Below are 13,369 nucleotides of genomic sequence, written 5' to 3' on the forward strand. Positions count from 1 at the left end.
AAAAATGTAAAAACTTAATAAAATTGTTAAAAATTGTCTCAATAGACAGGCCGGCAAAATTTAAAATAAATCTAAAAGACGGTTCTTTTTATCAAAACAAAACATACACTTATTTTATTTTTATATCATCAAAATATTTGTAATATAATAATATCTTAAAATATATTTTTAATATACTAAATTTTATTGAAACACAATGTAAATAAATATATACAAAAACTTTTGTTGAAGACTTTTCATTTTTTGTCCGCGATGGAGAGGACCTTGAGTTCATTATTGGTTCTTGTTAATAAATCACTTAAGAAAAATAATCTGTCATGGTTTTTAGTAATTAACACGGATTTAAAAATTTAAAAATGCAATAACATAATATTAATCTCTTAACTGTACAGATTCCTCTTCTTGGTTCTTATCAAACTCTGCAATTCGTGGAATAAAAATTAATACTAGGGAATTCAAGAAACTGCGAAATTATTTTTCGTAGAATATTTTTCCATATATAAAAAGAAGATCGTTATCTTTTATATTGCATAGCTATTAACCTATAAATACAGAGCATTAATAGCATTCTCAGTCAGTGTTTAACAAGGAAACTCAGAATGTTGGGTTACTCGGCAATAATATTATTCTCTCTGGCATTGCCAGGACTCCAAGCGGCGGCCCGTCCTCCAGCACAGTTCGAGTTGATCGGATCCAGGTACTTCTACATCGAAAAGAACACAACGCTTGATTGGTTCGAAGCTGCAAGGACATGCCGTCGGATGGGCGGCGAACTGGCGACCATCCAAAGCCAGCAGGAGCTTCATCAAATCGTACCAAAACTGGAATGGGACTCAAAATATTGGCTGTCTCTTAACGATTTATTACATGAGGGCACATTCGTTTCTATATCCTCCGCCCAACCAGAACCCTTCTTCAACTGGAGAAAAGGGCAGCCCGACAATTACAACTTTAATGAACACTGCGTTAGGGCAATTAACTATTACATGTACGACAGTCCATGTGATTCCAAGGCTCGTTTCATTTGCGAGGCATAAGGTGATGGTTATGGAAAATATATAATAAAATAAATAGAAGAAAGCCGAGCTCTTGAATTATTTATTTTTAATAGAAGGTTAATTTAGATAGAAGGATTTTAGAAGGTTTAATGGTTATGAAAACTTCACCAAACGACTTCCATTGGTAGCTTTGAACAGTGCTTGTCAAACGGCGGCCCGCTGTTAAGGCACCTGCTAACTGTAGGCAGTAGCTACCAAACTGTACAAACTGTAGAAAGAGTCAAAGAAGATTGTGTATGAAAAAAATAAAAATAAATAAATAAATCAAAGTTTGTATACCCTTACAGTATTCAATTAGATCATAATCATAATTATATATTTTATTTTAACAGATTTGCAGTTACAGTTTTACTTTCACAGCTTTGCTTTCACAGCTTTGCATTATTCTCTACATCTACCGATTTATCCTATGATAACTATACGATATAGTCGTCCGATTTTTATAAAATTAAAACCGAAATTCTGCAATAATACAAAATGGTCATATCTTAAAGTAGATGAAAATATGTTGAAAAACAGTGAAGTTGATATGTATATTTTTTTAAATTAGTTTCATGATCATTCCTATGGCAGCTTTATGATATAGTCGTCTGATTTTTAAAAAGCTAAAAGCGAAATTCTGAAATAATACAATAGTACAAGCTGTCGGCCTGTGTTATCAAAACAAAACTTACCCTTTTTATAATGTTTATCATCAAAATAATACAAAATATTTTAAAATATATTTTAGAATTTAATAAATTCTTTCAAATGTAATCAAATGGAACAGTTCTTAATGTAACTATGTATATTATTTTTTGACCGCGGAATACCTTTCTTGGTAAAAGCTTTTTTTTATAAAACCATTAATCATAAAAGTTGTTAAATATTTAATAATCTGTCATGGTTTTTAGTAAGAAACACGGATTTACAAATTAAAAAAAAAACCATTAACTTTATATAAATCTAATAACTGTACAGATTCTTCCCCTTGGTTCTAATCAAATTCTGAAATTCGTGGAAAAATAAATTAACATTAGGCAACTCAAGAATCTGCGAAATTCTTTTTCTTAGAATATTTCTGAATATATGTACATATGTACATATGTATAAAACAAATGTTCGTTATCTGTTGTACTTAATAGCTGTTGGCCTATAAATACAGAGCATGAATAGCATTCCCAGTCAGTGTTTAAAAGGAAAAGTCAGAATGTTGTACTCGGCAATAATATTATTCTCTCTGGCTTTGCTAAAACTCCAGGCGGCGGCCCGTCCTCCAGCAAAGTTCCAGTTAATCGGATCCAGGTTATTCTACATCGAAAAGAACACAACCGTGGATTGGTTCGAAGCTACAAGGACATGCCGTCGTATGAACGGCGTACTGGCGACCATCCGGAACCAGCAGGAGCTGGATCTAATCGTACCAAAACTGGAATGGGACTCTAAATACTGGCTGTTCGTTAACGATTTGACCCAAGAGGGCACATTTGATTCCATATCCTTCAACCCACCCTTCTTAAATTGGAGACAAGGGCAGCCCGACAATTACAACTCTAATGAAGACTGCGTTATGATAATTAACAATTACATGTACGACAGTGTATGTGATTCCAAGGCACTTTTCATTTGCGAGAGATGGGATGTTACTAAAAGAAAAGAAGAAGAAAGCTCATCTGATGAATTGCTTATTTTTAATAGAACGTACGTAAAAGGGGACTTTTAGGAGTTTTAATGCTCATAGGAAGTTCACTAAACGACTTCCATTGGTAGCTTTGAACAGTGCTTGTCAAACGGCAGCAGTCTGTTAAGTCTATGTTAACTGCACACAATAGAGCTCAAACTGTACAAACTATATTAAGATTCGAAGAAGATTGTTTATAATAAAAAAAAAAAAGAAATTTATAATTTCTATTATTTTACTATTTTATAAAATGTCTTAAAATAAACCAAATTCCAACATAATTCAAATAATTATCGTTATTTTCCCCTCAATTAAAAACTCAATAGTAGATTGTTTATATATTCCATATATTTTGCATATATTTGTTGGTGTTTCTATACTTTACACAATAAAAATGATAATGCATCTCAACAAAAACAATTATTCGCGGTACTTAGACAAAGTTCATGCTTGCGTGATTGGTAACTTTTGCTCTTGGAAATTGTTTTCCCAACTTACTACTTTGCTTAATTTCATTTTTGCTCTCTCTCTCTCTTATGTCGGTTATTGGTATCGTTATTGTTAATCGATTAGAAAATAAAGATAGTCATAGATAATTTTGATAGATCCGAATGCGGATCGAGAATTATACAAGGCGCGCTCCTACACATATGTACAATGAATGCGCGCTATGCAAAAGGTATATGATATTCTCGTGAGTCATCGGCTGATCGATGAATTGGTTTCTGCATTTGGTTAAACTTAGAATATAATTAATTAACATACGGTTTAGGTAAAATTATTTAAAGCAACTTAAACTTAAGGTTAACAGTTCCCTCATGCTCTGTTCTGCAGGTGATTCGTTTTAATTTAGAGAAAATCATATCAAGTCGATTATAATTTAGTTATCGTCGATGTCGATTATGGGGGGGATGAGGTGTGAAACGAGAGTCACAGTAACAGTCACGGCAACAGTAACACTTTACGGGTGCGACTAACGAACGAGTAACGGTTTTGTAAACCTCAAAACTCTGCGATTATAATCATAATATGTATGCATATCGATATCGATCTCTGTGTGTGATGCTTTCTCTACTTAGGATGGGATCTGGAATAGTTCTTTAGGTTGTTAATTCTTGCGTTAAATATGCTTAAAGACTTATATTATATATTTGGTGTACTTTTTTGAGTTTTGTGTTGTGTTTTTTGCTTTAGCTGTTTTATCGCCTTGTTTTTGTTTTGTTTTTTAGTTTAGTTTGTAACTGTTTGTTTGTTGTTTTATATATATTAACTTGTCAATATGCGCATGCCTGCTGCCATCTGTCCGATCTCTATAGATCTTCACATCTACAGCTACGTAAACTAAATATAATACAGTTTTTGTTTGTTTTCCATTTCGTTTGGGGTTTGTTTTTTGTTTTCTTTTCGGGGCTACGCCACTGTCTCTGCTTATCAACTCGCCAAACGCCTGACTCCCTCCAAAGTGTTATACACGGCACAGTGGTTACTCCTCCTCCTCCTTCTACTCCTGCCTCGTCCAAGGACTGCGTTTTACGCTTAGATAGGCGATATGGAGAGCGGAGCTGCTGCTGTATCCGGCATGTATTCCTTGAGAAGATCCCGTAGTCGCAGGATCTCTCTACCAGCCGCCGATAGGTCACCCTGCAGGGACAGTTCCCGCTCCCTTAGCCGCTTGATGTCGCGCTGACAGGTCTAACAGATAGAAAGGGTTTCGGCTTAATACATTTTCCATAATCTCTTTCAAGTTTAATAAAAATACCCACCACATTCTGCCTGAGTAGGTCCAGCTTGTCGCACTTCAATCGCGTGACCTCCTGGCGCAGATTTTCAATCTTCATGATCGTCTCATTGCTGGGCGAGCTGCCCATCATGGTGGACTGGACACCGTCCAGGCACAGGGAGCAGGCCTTGGTGGTGGCCTCCGCCGAACTCATGCTCTCCAGCCCCGTGTCGCTGTCTATGTAGGTGGCACCGCCGTCCAAGTGAGCCATCATTGGGTCAAGATCCACGCTGTTCAGGCTGGAATCATCGCTGGTCTCGGACATGGTTGCCACGGCCACCACGCCATTTTGGGCGGCACTTGCTACTGCTGCGGCCACGCCTCCAGAACCATTTTGGGGCAGGAGTCCCCCATTGGAATTGGAGTTACTGTTGATGTTGTTGTTATTCGCCTGGCGAGAGGTGATGTCCGGCGAGGAGGAGGTGGACTCGTTAGAGGATTTGGATTTGGACGAGGACTTGGAGGCCGTACGACTGCAGGTCTGGAGGTTAAAAACAGATAATGGATTAGGAAAATGAAGTTATTGTTTATTTATAATATAAACTTACATTCAAATTGGGTGTCTGCATTTCGGGATGCGCCTCCTTCTTGGCATTCAGAGTGCCCAGCTTGGTGTTCACACTGAACTTATCCGTCTGCCCGGGTCCATGTCCATTACCGGTATCCACGCTCTGGGATCGCACCCGCATGATCAGGGCCTTCTTCACCGTGTCTATGAATCGGGAGCCGGCATTTCCTCCGCTGCCGCTCTCCGCTTTTGGGGTCTCGGGGGTGGGACTGCCGGCGGATGTCTGAGAGAGATCGGCGCCCAGAAAGTCGCGTGTCTTCTCGCGCAGCTCTTCCACCAAGTTCTGGAGCAGCGAGGTTCTGGTGCGCAGCTCCAGCTTGGCGAACTTCTCGGCCTTGTAGCAGGCATTCTCCGCATTGATCAGCTTGGTGAGAATGAACTCCTTGAACTCCTGACCTTTCCGGAAGACAGCCGGATTGGGGAGCGTGGGTCCGAAGAAGGGCACGTCGTCGCGGGCCGTAACGCTGACCTTGTAACGGGTGTGGGGAGTATTCGGTTCGATGGGCTGCACCACGATGAAGGCGTGCAGGAAGTGACTGGCAATCATGTCCGGCGAGAAGGGAGTGTTGGTCTCCTGGAAAACGATGGCCACAATGTCGTTGCCGATGTGCCGCTTCCTCTGCAGTTGCTGCGGATCGCCCTCGGTGTGGGGCAGCAGGGTGGACACATGGAACATGACCTCCCGCTCTTTAAAGACCTCGTACACGGCCGTGTCGCCAGTGTGTCCGTTTTGGATATCCAATCCACCCCTGTAGCCTTTGTGATCCTTGAGACGAATTCGCTGGCCCAGGACGTCCAAGAACTCGTCGAAGGCCGGCGAGGTCATCTGGTTGCCGAACAGCTCCTCCTCGGTGGTCTGTCCATATCTTTGGTAGAGCACTCCGAACTTGAAGTGCGAAACGAGGACATGTTCGTCATAGACGCTGATCAGCTGGGAGGCCTTGGGGCACAGCACCGGCATGAAGTGGTCCACCTGGATCTGATCATTCAGCAGCCGCACCATCTTCAGGGGACTGGGTTGGGCGCCTAGGCACGAGACCGGAATCAGTTCGTGCATCGTGCCAGTTCTCAGCCGGAGCAGGATACGCATGTGCTCCTGGTTGGCCACATTCTCCGTCTTGATGGATATCAACACAGGGCCCAGCTGCTCATCCTGACCCACCAGATTCGAGTGCTCCCTGGCGGCATAGAATCTCCGATAGCACTTGGCCGTGTCGTCCGTTTCGAACTTGGCCATCCAGGTGGTCTGCGGCAGCAAGGGATTACCCCTGGCATCGTAACCGCACTCGTGCTCGGTCCCATCCAGCCAGTAGCCGCCAAGCTGCGGCAGCAGGATCATCGGATAGGGAGCCGACTTGGCCAGCGCCTCCTCCAGCAGTCTCTGCGAGGCGGGAATGGCCGAGACGATGGAGGAGTTAGAGCTCACCGAGGACTGGGACTGGTAGTGGTGTCCGTTGGACAGCATCTGGCATCCGGAGGCGCTCACCACGCCACTCAGCTGTGGGGAGGCGGGCGTGGAGCTGCAGGCGGAGCCGGACACTGTCGAGGTGCTTGAATGGTTCATCGAGTGGCGAAGCGTGGCCCGCGAACCCGAATGCTGGAGGCCACCGTTGTGCGGATGGGCGTGGCTATCGTGGGGCGAGTGGGGCTGTGGCACACGCTCCTCGCTGGCGTTGCTGCCGCGATGGTGGTTCTGTGGGAAAAGGAAAAGATTTTAAATTAGTTTCTTAAATTGTTAAGAAAGTTAAATATATATTTCTATACTGATTACAAGATATATAGTTATGTCTGCTTGATCCTGAGTGGAAATAAATATAATTTTCTATACCCATTCGCTGACTTGATTGTGTGTCAGAGGACCATGTGTGGCAGCTCTACCCAGTCCCAGTCCCAGTCCCTAGCTCCACACACACAACTGGGGCCTGATTATGTGTGTGGGTGCCACAGTGGAGCCTCCCACATGGCAACGAACAAAAGAGCGGCTCGGCAGCACACGGCTGCATTATAATTTCATGCAATTATCGTCGACGAAGACCCTCCCCCCACTGCTCCGCATGCAAATGTCCCGGGACCCGAGGCCATGTGGATGGATTGGATAATGGCAGAGCAAGCGAAAGCACCATGGAGCGCTCCAAGTGGTGCAGCCAGCGACTGTCGATGCCTTTGCAATTTTGTTGGCACAAACTATTTGCAAAAGCGCCAAACAAATATGGCAGTGGGTATATGGGTGGGTGTAGAGAGGGGCGTGTATTACGTGATGGATTTGCGCAGAGGGAAACTCACTCGGTTCGGCTGGGTTGAATTTTTGATAACATTAAGCCAACAATTTTCATTTGACATGAGCGGAGGACAGGAGGAGCAGAAGCTGCTGCCTTTCCCCTGCAAGCATTTCCTTTTCAATTCCTGGCGCCACTCGAAGCTTTTGTCTAGTCCCTAAACAAGCGAGCATATTAAAAACGTTCCCTGCTTTTTATTTGCACATAACAGTTTTTCCATTTCTGCGATTCTTTTGTTGCACTTTCAGGCGCCTGGCCAGCAGCCAAATGGGGTTAAAGGGTTTTCCGAAAGGGGTTAAAGGGAGTGTAGAAGTTAAGGTTCATCGATAGTTCGTGCCTTGATTTAATGGTCTGCCGGCTGCCAATTGCAACTGCAGCTGATGGCTGGAAGTAATGAGACGCCAGGAAGTTTTGGGGAAAGGAATTTCGAAAAGAAATAGGTTTGACACAGACTGGAGGAGGAGAGACACTTTGACAAGCACTATTGGAACCTCTCACTTCCACCATCGATTGCAAGGTTAGCCCGAGTCTGTCGATTATTCAAGCCGAGTGGTTTCCAGTTAGCCGACTGCACCGCTAATGAATTGCATTGTCAGTCATTTGGGTGCATATCCAATGGATTTTGACATCCATCGCTCAGGCATTCGTGTATCTGTATCTGTATCTGCATTAGTATATGTATCTGTATCTGTATCTGTATCGTGTGAACCAAAACAATATGCAAATGCTGTGTTTCCTACTGCAACTCCCTTTGGCAGACAAACAAAACGAATGTGGCAATTGAGGAAAATTAATAAATTTTGTTGTAACCCTAGACAGTCACTAGATGGATGGTTGGATGGGGAATTAAATGGAAACTAGAGCTACGAAGCTATGGAATTGTGGAACTGTGGAACTGGAGTGGGCTTGTTGCAGATACTGCTCATAGAGAGACCGGTCACGTCACACGCTTAGTTGGCTTCATTGGCCGAGGGCGGTTGCCCTTTTAATGTTTGCTTAAATGGCAAATGGTAAATGGGGAACTAGGAAATGGGAAATGGGAAAATTGGGAAACGGACAAGGGGGAAACCCAGCCCCGAAAATAGATAGTTAGTTAGGCTAAGGCTAAGCTAACAAAGGAAGTCAGCTAGGCAAGTGAGTCATCTAATAGGGAAAACTCACACACAAACTTACTCTTCATTTTTCCCTTAGCTAATTTGTCTAGATTTCCACTTTGGCAATTGGTTTTCGGGTTTTGAGATCTAATTAGGAAAGCATTTGTTTGGAGGCTGTAAGAGTAGTATTAAGCACAGCCGATGGACGACAACTGGGCAAACCGGAAAAGTGCCAAAGTTAAATGTAATAAAGTGGAAAGCATGACGAATGTAGAACTTGCACAGAACCAGAAACTCAACGATGACAATCATAATGCCGACGATGATGATGTTTATGTGCCGATTCCAAGGAACTTAAGCGGATTACAGTCAGCGCGTACACACACGAGCCACAAGATGGGGGAAAAGTGTTACGAGCTGAGATCTAAAAGAACATACAAGAGACAAAGCACAGAGCACAGAACATGGGGCAGAAATGGAACCGAAAGCGGAACTACAGCCATATGGTGGCTTGAAGATGGGGGCATGAAGTACACAGAAAAAAAAGGTGAATAGAAGTAAAATTTATAAAAAAATTAGAAGGATTTCTAGTAGTAAAATCAGTGGGGGTTTCCTTGTTTAAAATGATTTTTCTGCTCAAAACAGACTTTTCTAGTTGTAACTTTTCTTCTTAAGCTTCCCTGGCTTAATGTTTATTAATATTAGTATTTCCCTATTTTTCTCTCTCTGTATAGTGGCATCATTTCGAGGTTAGTGGGGTAAAGTGAAGAGCAGGAAGGGCAAAGGAGGAACCCCTACGGCAAAGTCATCTCCTTCGATTTGCATACAACGAAGGGCAGCGATCTCTCCTCACTCTACTCAATCCTTGTCCCTTGTCTGGTCCTATTTTTCCCCTGAACAGACATCCCCCCATGTGTGCAAAATCCTGCGACGTTGCCAAAGTCAACAGCGTTTCCTTGTTGTTTTTATTTTCCATTTTTTTTCTTGTTATTGTTTCAGCCTCAAGTACAGGCGGGGCGTCATTAAAAATGTGCATTTTGCATCCAACGCCCTCGCCTTCTTCACAAAATGAAAACAAAAAAACATACAACAAAAGCACAGGAAGCTTGGGGCACCTAAAAAAGATGGGAAACAGTCATTGCCAGAGGGTTTGGCAGCCACTGCAACGCCTGCGAAACTGTTAATATTATTAATATTATTCCCTGTTTCGCCTTTGTAAATATTTTATGCAGTTGGCATTGCTCAACTTGGAAAGTGTGACACATGGCGAGTTCTCCAAGTGATTGATATATGTGTGTGCTGGGTCCTACGCACGTGAGACAGGAAAAAAAGGGGGGATGGATATATGTTATGGCGACAAATCCACAATCCCCCAGAGCACATGATTTATTCGTGTCTCCGAGGGTGAAACAAAAACACACACCACACAAGTCAGGCTCGAGATTGAAGTGCTTAAATCAAAAACCCATAAATCACAAATGTCAAGTCGAGTCGAGAATTAAGCAAATGTCCTGCAACAATTTAAGGGGAATTTCAAAAGTATTAAAATGTTAAAAATAATAAGGCTTGCTCTGGAGAGTTCATAATTCATTAAAAACCTATTTTTAGAAAGCCTAAAGATCATTAAGTTTTTTAAGGCCTAGCAGAACTCTATTAAAACCGCTAGACTCCACTCCTAATAGGCCAAGCTCCAGCTGCGACGCACTTTAGAACCTACTGAAAGCTGATCTTTCTCAACTCCAGAATTCGTGGCACGTCTAACTGAGTTGAGCTGAGCACGAATGTTATGTTTGAAACGCTTTCACAAGCTTAATTAACATACACTCATGACTGAGCAGAACAAAATAAGTGTTAAAATGGGCATACAAAAAAGAAGTTCTCATATCATAAATTGTATATAAATATTCCTAGAAGCTTTGGCAACTGCAATCCGAATGAGATCATGTATCAAGTGTGCAAATGAGTGTCTTGGAGTGAGCTCACACACCCAGAGAGTCAGCTTTTTGGGGGCGTTTATTTGTGTTTGGCCAAAATCGCTTTGGCCAACTGGTTCGTTTGGTATTTATTGAACACCAAACACGGCCTAAATATGGCAATCATTTGTTAAAGTTGCTACAGTTTGGCGACAATTTCATTAGCGGAACAAAGCCACGAAAAAAACGTAAAAGCGAAAGGCAACCAAAAATGATTTCAAGTTTAACCATAAATTATGCAAGCTACCTGATTGATTTTTAAGATCCCCTAATTAATAAAAAATATCATACATTATTCGCGCCTTAAAATAGATTTAATTGCAGTGGAGTTTTTAGTGAGGGAAACGGAGTTGAAGTTGCATGAGAGAGGTCTTGGTGTGTGACCCAATTTGTGCGCAGTGAACCCAACAACCGGAGTTGCTGTTGTGCAGCATAAAATTAGCTGCGACAATTCCAAGGCAAGAATCAAGAGGAGGCACTCTATATATATATATACTCCACTCCACACTGTACACTCGATTCCATTCCCACACGCCCACGGGAAGCAATTTCCCCCGTGATCACCCTCGAAGGTAGCTGGAAAGGTATGAGGAGCATGACTTCATGTCACGCCTTTATGAGCAGCACAACACCGAGGCAAGTCGACGAGGGCAGCCCCGGTAACAAGATATTCTGCAACCAGCACCAGCTAAGGCTGAGCTGGAAATAATAGCAGTGTCATCAAGGGTTTTTGGGGGAATTAATAACAAGTGAGAAGTATCTCATGGAAATTACTATTTTAAAGCTAGAGAGAAGTTTCTTCAACCTTCTGTCTAACTTTAAACAGATGAATAATCCTTTTGTTAAAGCTAAGAGGTATTTCTAAGCTACTCCCCCGAATTAGGAAATAGTTTATGATGTCAAAAAAATATTTTAAAATATTTAAAAACGATTAAAATATGTTCTCCATATAAGGAAATATTTTATAGTATCAAAAAAACATTTTAAAATATTTAAAAACGATTCTAATAACAACCAGAAGAATGCTCCTCTGGTTGAAGCAACTCTGCTATATTAGGAAAAATTTTATAATATTTTATATATTTTATAATTGCAGTATTTATAGTAGTTTAAGTATTTACAAATATTTTATAATATTTAAAAATATTTTAAATTACCTAAACTACTACAACTTTACCCTAGTCTGTTTTTCAATGGCTTTCTTCAGCCTTCGTGAGAGATTGACCAACCTTCTCGACTCTCTTCGCTTAACCCTTCTGCGCATGGGCATTGAAGCTGCTCCGTTTCCGCTCGACTGGCCCCCTACCCGAAGGGGTGTGCAATGGGTTAAGACTTTGTGTAACTTTGCACATTTAAATTACAAACAGCTGACAAAAGTTTTGCCGCCAGACCAAGTCCAAAGTGGTGGTTGCCCAACCAACAACTAACGAAGACTTGAAGACTCCCCCCTACTATTTCTTTTCATTATTTTCCTTCGCTTGGGTTGCTTTTCTCATAAAATAATTGCTCGTGTGATCGAGAGTGGCTCTTCTGGCTTTTGAGTGGAGTTACCAACTCCGCCCTGTGGAGACTTGTGAACTGAGCTGGCAAAAGTTCTTTTGTCTCACGAGAATTTCTTTAGCCAAGCGTGAAACATGGAAGAATGGAAGAATGTTCTTCTGGGCGAACCCTTCCTAGAATCTTCTCGTGAATGCTAAATTGCCAGGCCCCAAAAAACATGTATGTAAACCCATTTGGCTTCCTAGGAAACTCTTAGTATTTTTTTTGCATGTTTCCAAAACAAGATGTATACATTTCCTGTCCGCAATTAGTGGGAAAATGTCTGAGGTAAACCCGATTCCCATTCGCAAGTCAAATATTGATTAAACAAGCCTAACTGGAACACACAACTCCTCTCTCTCTCGTCCATATGGGCAACCAACGCATTGTTTACTTGGCCAAAACAAGGCACCCAATCCAACGAGGCTAACAAATTGGACGTGCATATTGAATTATTGAAGGCAGCTTCGATTGCCTGTGGTTCAAAATGTCAACTGCAGTTGTGAGTTGGGAGAAGTGAATGGCCAAGTTAAGGGACTTTTTGGGACCAAAAGGGGGGTGACTTTCGAGACTGAAGCGTATACAGGAAAAGTTATAATTAATATTATTGAAATGCAATTAAGTTTTCTGCTGGGAATACATAAAATATATGTAGAGAATACATTTGGAAGTTTGAATTTAATTTAATTAAAATATAAATAAATAAGCTTTATAAATTTATAAAATATTTATTAACTCTCCTAGGCTTAATAGCATTTAATCTCTAATTCAAATCTAACTTTTTCCCCCAGTGTTCAGATTGCAGTAATCCTCACTCTAGGTTGAGCCACTCTCGGCTTACTTCAGGCTATTTGTCAGCGAATTTTGCTGAATGATTTATGTATTTTTTCGACTGGTTACCAGGGGGGAGTGTCTGGTGGGTAGAAACTGTAGGGGATCAGGCATTTCTCTGCTTGATTTTTGCTCGACAAAAGTTGCCTGACCACCCGCAGATGCGTTGGCGTTTTTTCTGCGTTTTGCGGCATTGGCAACATTCACTTTTTACTCATATGTATCTCTCGGAGGGAAATACAACCCAAAAACTGGGTCAACGCATGTCGCCAGCCCAAAAAAACCCATTTACTTGTGTATAGTGAAGCTTTCCGCCCGATTTAACACTCGCTCATCGTTAATCTTCATTTATTTGCATGTGCTGCCGCATATGTTGCATTCGGTATTCATTATTCATTATTCACGGGTTGGATCTCAAACTGTAAATGCATCGCATAAGTGGCAATTGCCGCAAATTGCTTCCTCAGCCTGAAGTTTGCTTATTTATAGCAAATCTTTTGACGCCAAGTGAGTGGCCACAAGTGCACTTCCCTTCCCTGCCACCCCTTTTAGGGGTCCCTTTTCGTTGACTTATTTATGATGGCACACGA

At 41.7% G+C, this 13,369-nt stretch overlaps 3 protein-coding genes across 7 annotated transcripts in view; 2 read left to right on the forward strand and 1 right to left on the reverse strand.

Moving 5' to 3' along the window:
- The first annotated feature begins 599 nt into the window (after positions 1-599).
- On the forward strand, positions 600-1,037 carry LOC138928352 (C-type lectin 37Db-like). Its single transcript, XM_070285377.1, has one exon. It carries the CDS (start codon positions 600-602, stop codon positions 1,035-1,037), a length of 438 nt encoding a protein of 145 aa, XP_070141478.1.
- Positions 1,038-2,247: 1,210 nt separating this feature from the next.
- On the forward strand, positions 2,248-2,760 carry LOC108082548 (C-type lectin 37Db-like). Its single transcript, XM_070285379.1, has one exon. It carries the CDS (start codon positions 2,248-2,250, stop codon positions 2,758-2,760), a length of 513 nt encoding a protein of 170 aa, XP_070141480.1.
- A 286-nt stretch (positions 2,761-3,046) lies between these two features.
- The window catches only part of RapGAP1 (Rap GTPase activating protein 1), a 102,068-nt gene continuing 91,745 nt past the window's right edge, over positions 3,047-13,369 (reverse strand). For all 5 annotated transcript variants that reach the window (XM_070283953.1, XM_041775989.2, XM_070283955.1 and 2 more), the window contains 3 exons: positions 5,047-6,759; positions 4,482-4,979; positions 3,047-4,410 (listed from right to left, as the gene is read on the reverse strand). In XM_070283953.1, coding sequence (XP_070140054.1) covers positions 4,255-4,410; positions 4,482-4,979; positions 5,047-6,759 — 2,367 coding nt within the window. In that variant the 3' untranslated portion in view covers positions 3,047-4,254. The remainder of the gene's footprint in view (positions 4,411-4,481; positions 4,980-5,046; positions 6,760-13,369) is intronic.

This window comes from Drosophila kikkawai, chromosome 2L (assembly GCF_030179895.1).
Source record: "Drosophila kikkawai strain 14028-0561.14 chromosome 2L, DkikHiC1v2, whole genome shotgun sequence".
In the NCBI taxonomy this organism is placed as follows: domain Eukaryota; kingdom Metazoa; phylum Arthropoda; class Insecta; order Diptera; family Drosophilidae; genus Drosophila; species Drosophila kikkawai.

Bases quoted from the DNA above. Each gene is read 5' to 3' on its own strand.
- LOC138928352 (XM_070285377.1), top strand. From the start codon at position 600: ATGTTGGGTTACTCGGCAATAATATTATTCTCTCTGGCATTGCCAGGA.
- LOC108082548 (XM_070285379.1), top strand. From the start codon at position 2,248: ATGTTGTACTCGGCAATAATATTATTCTCTCTGGCTTTGCTAAAACTC.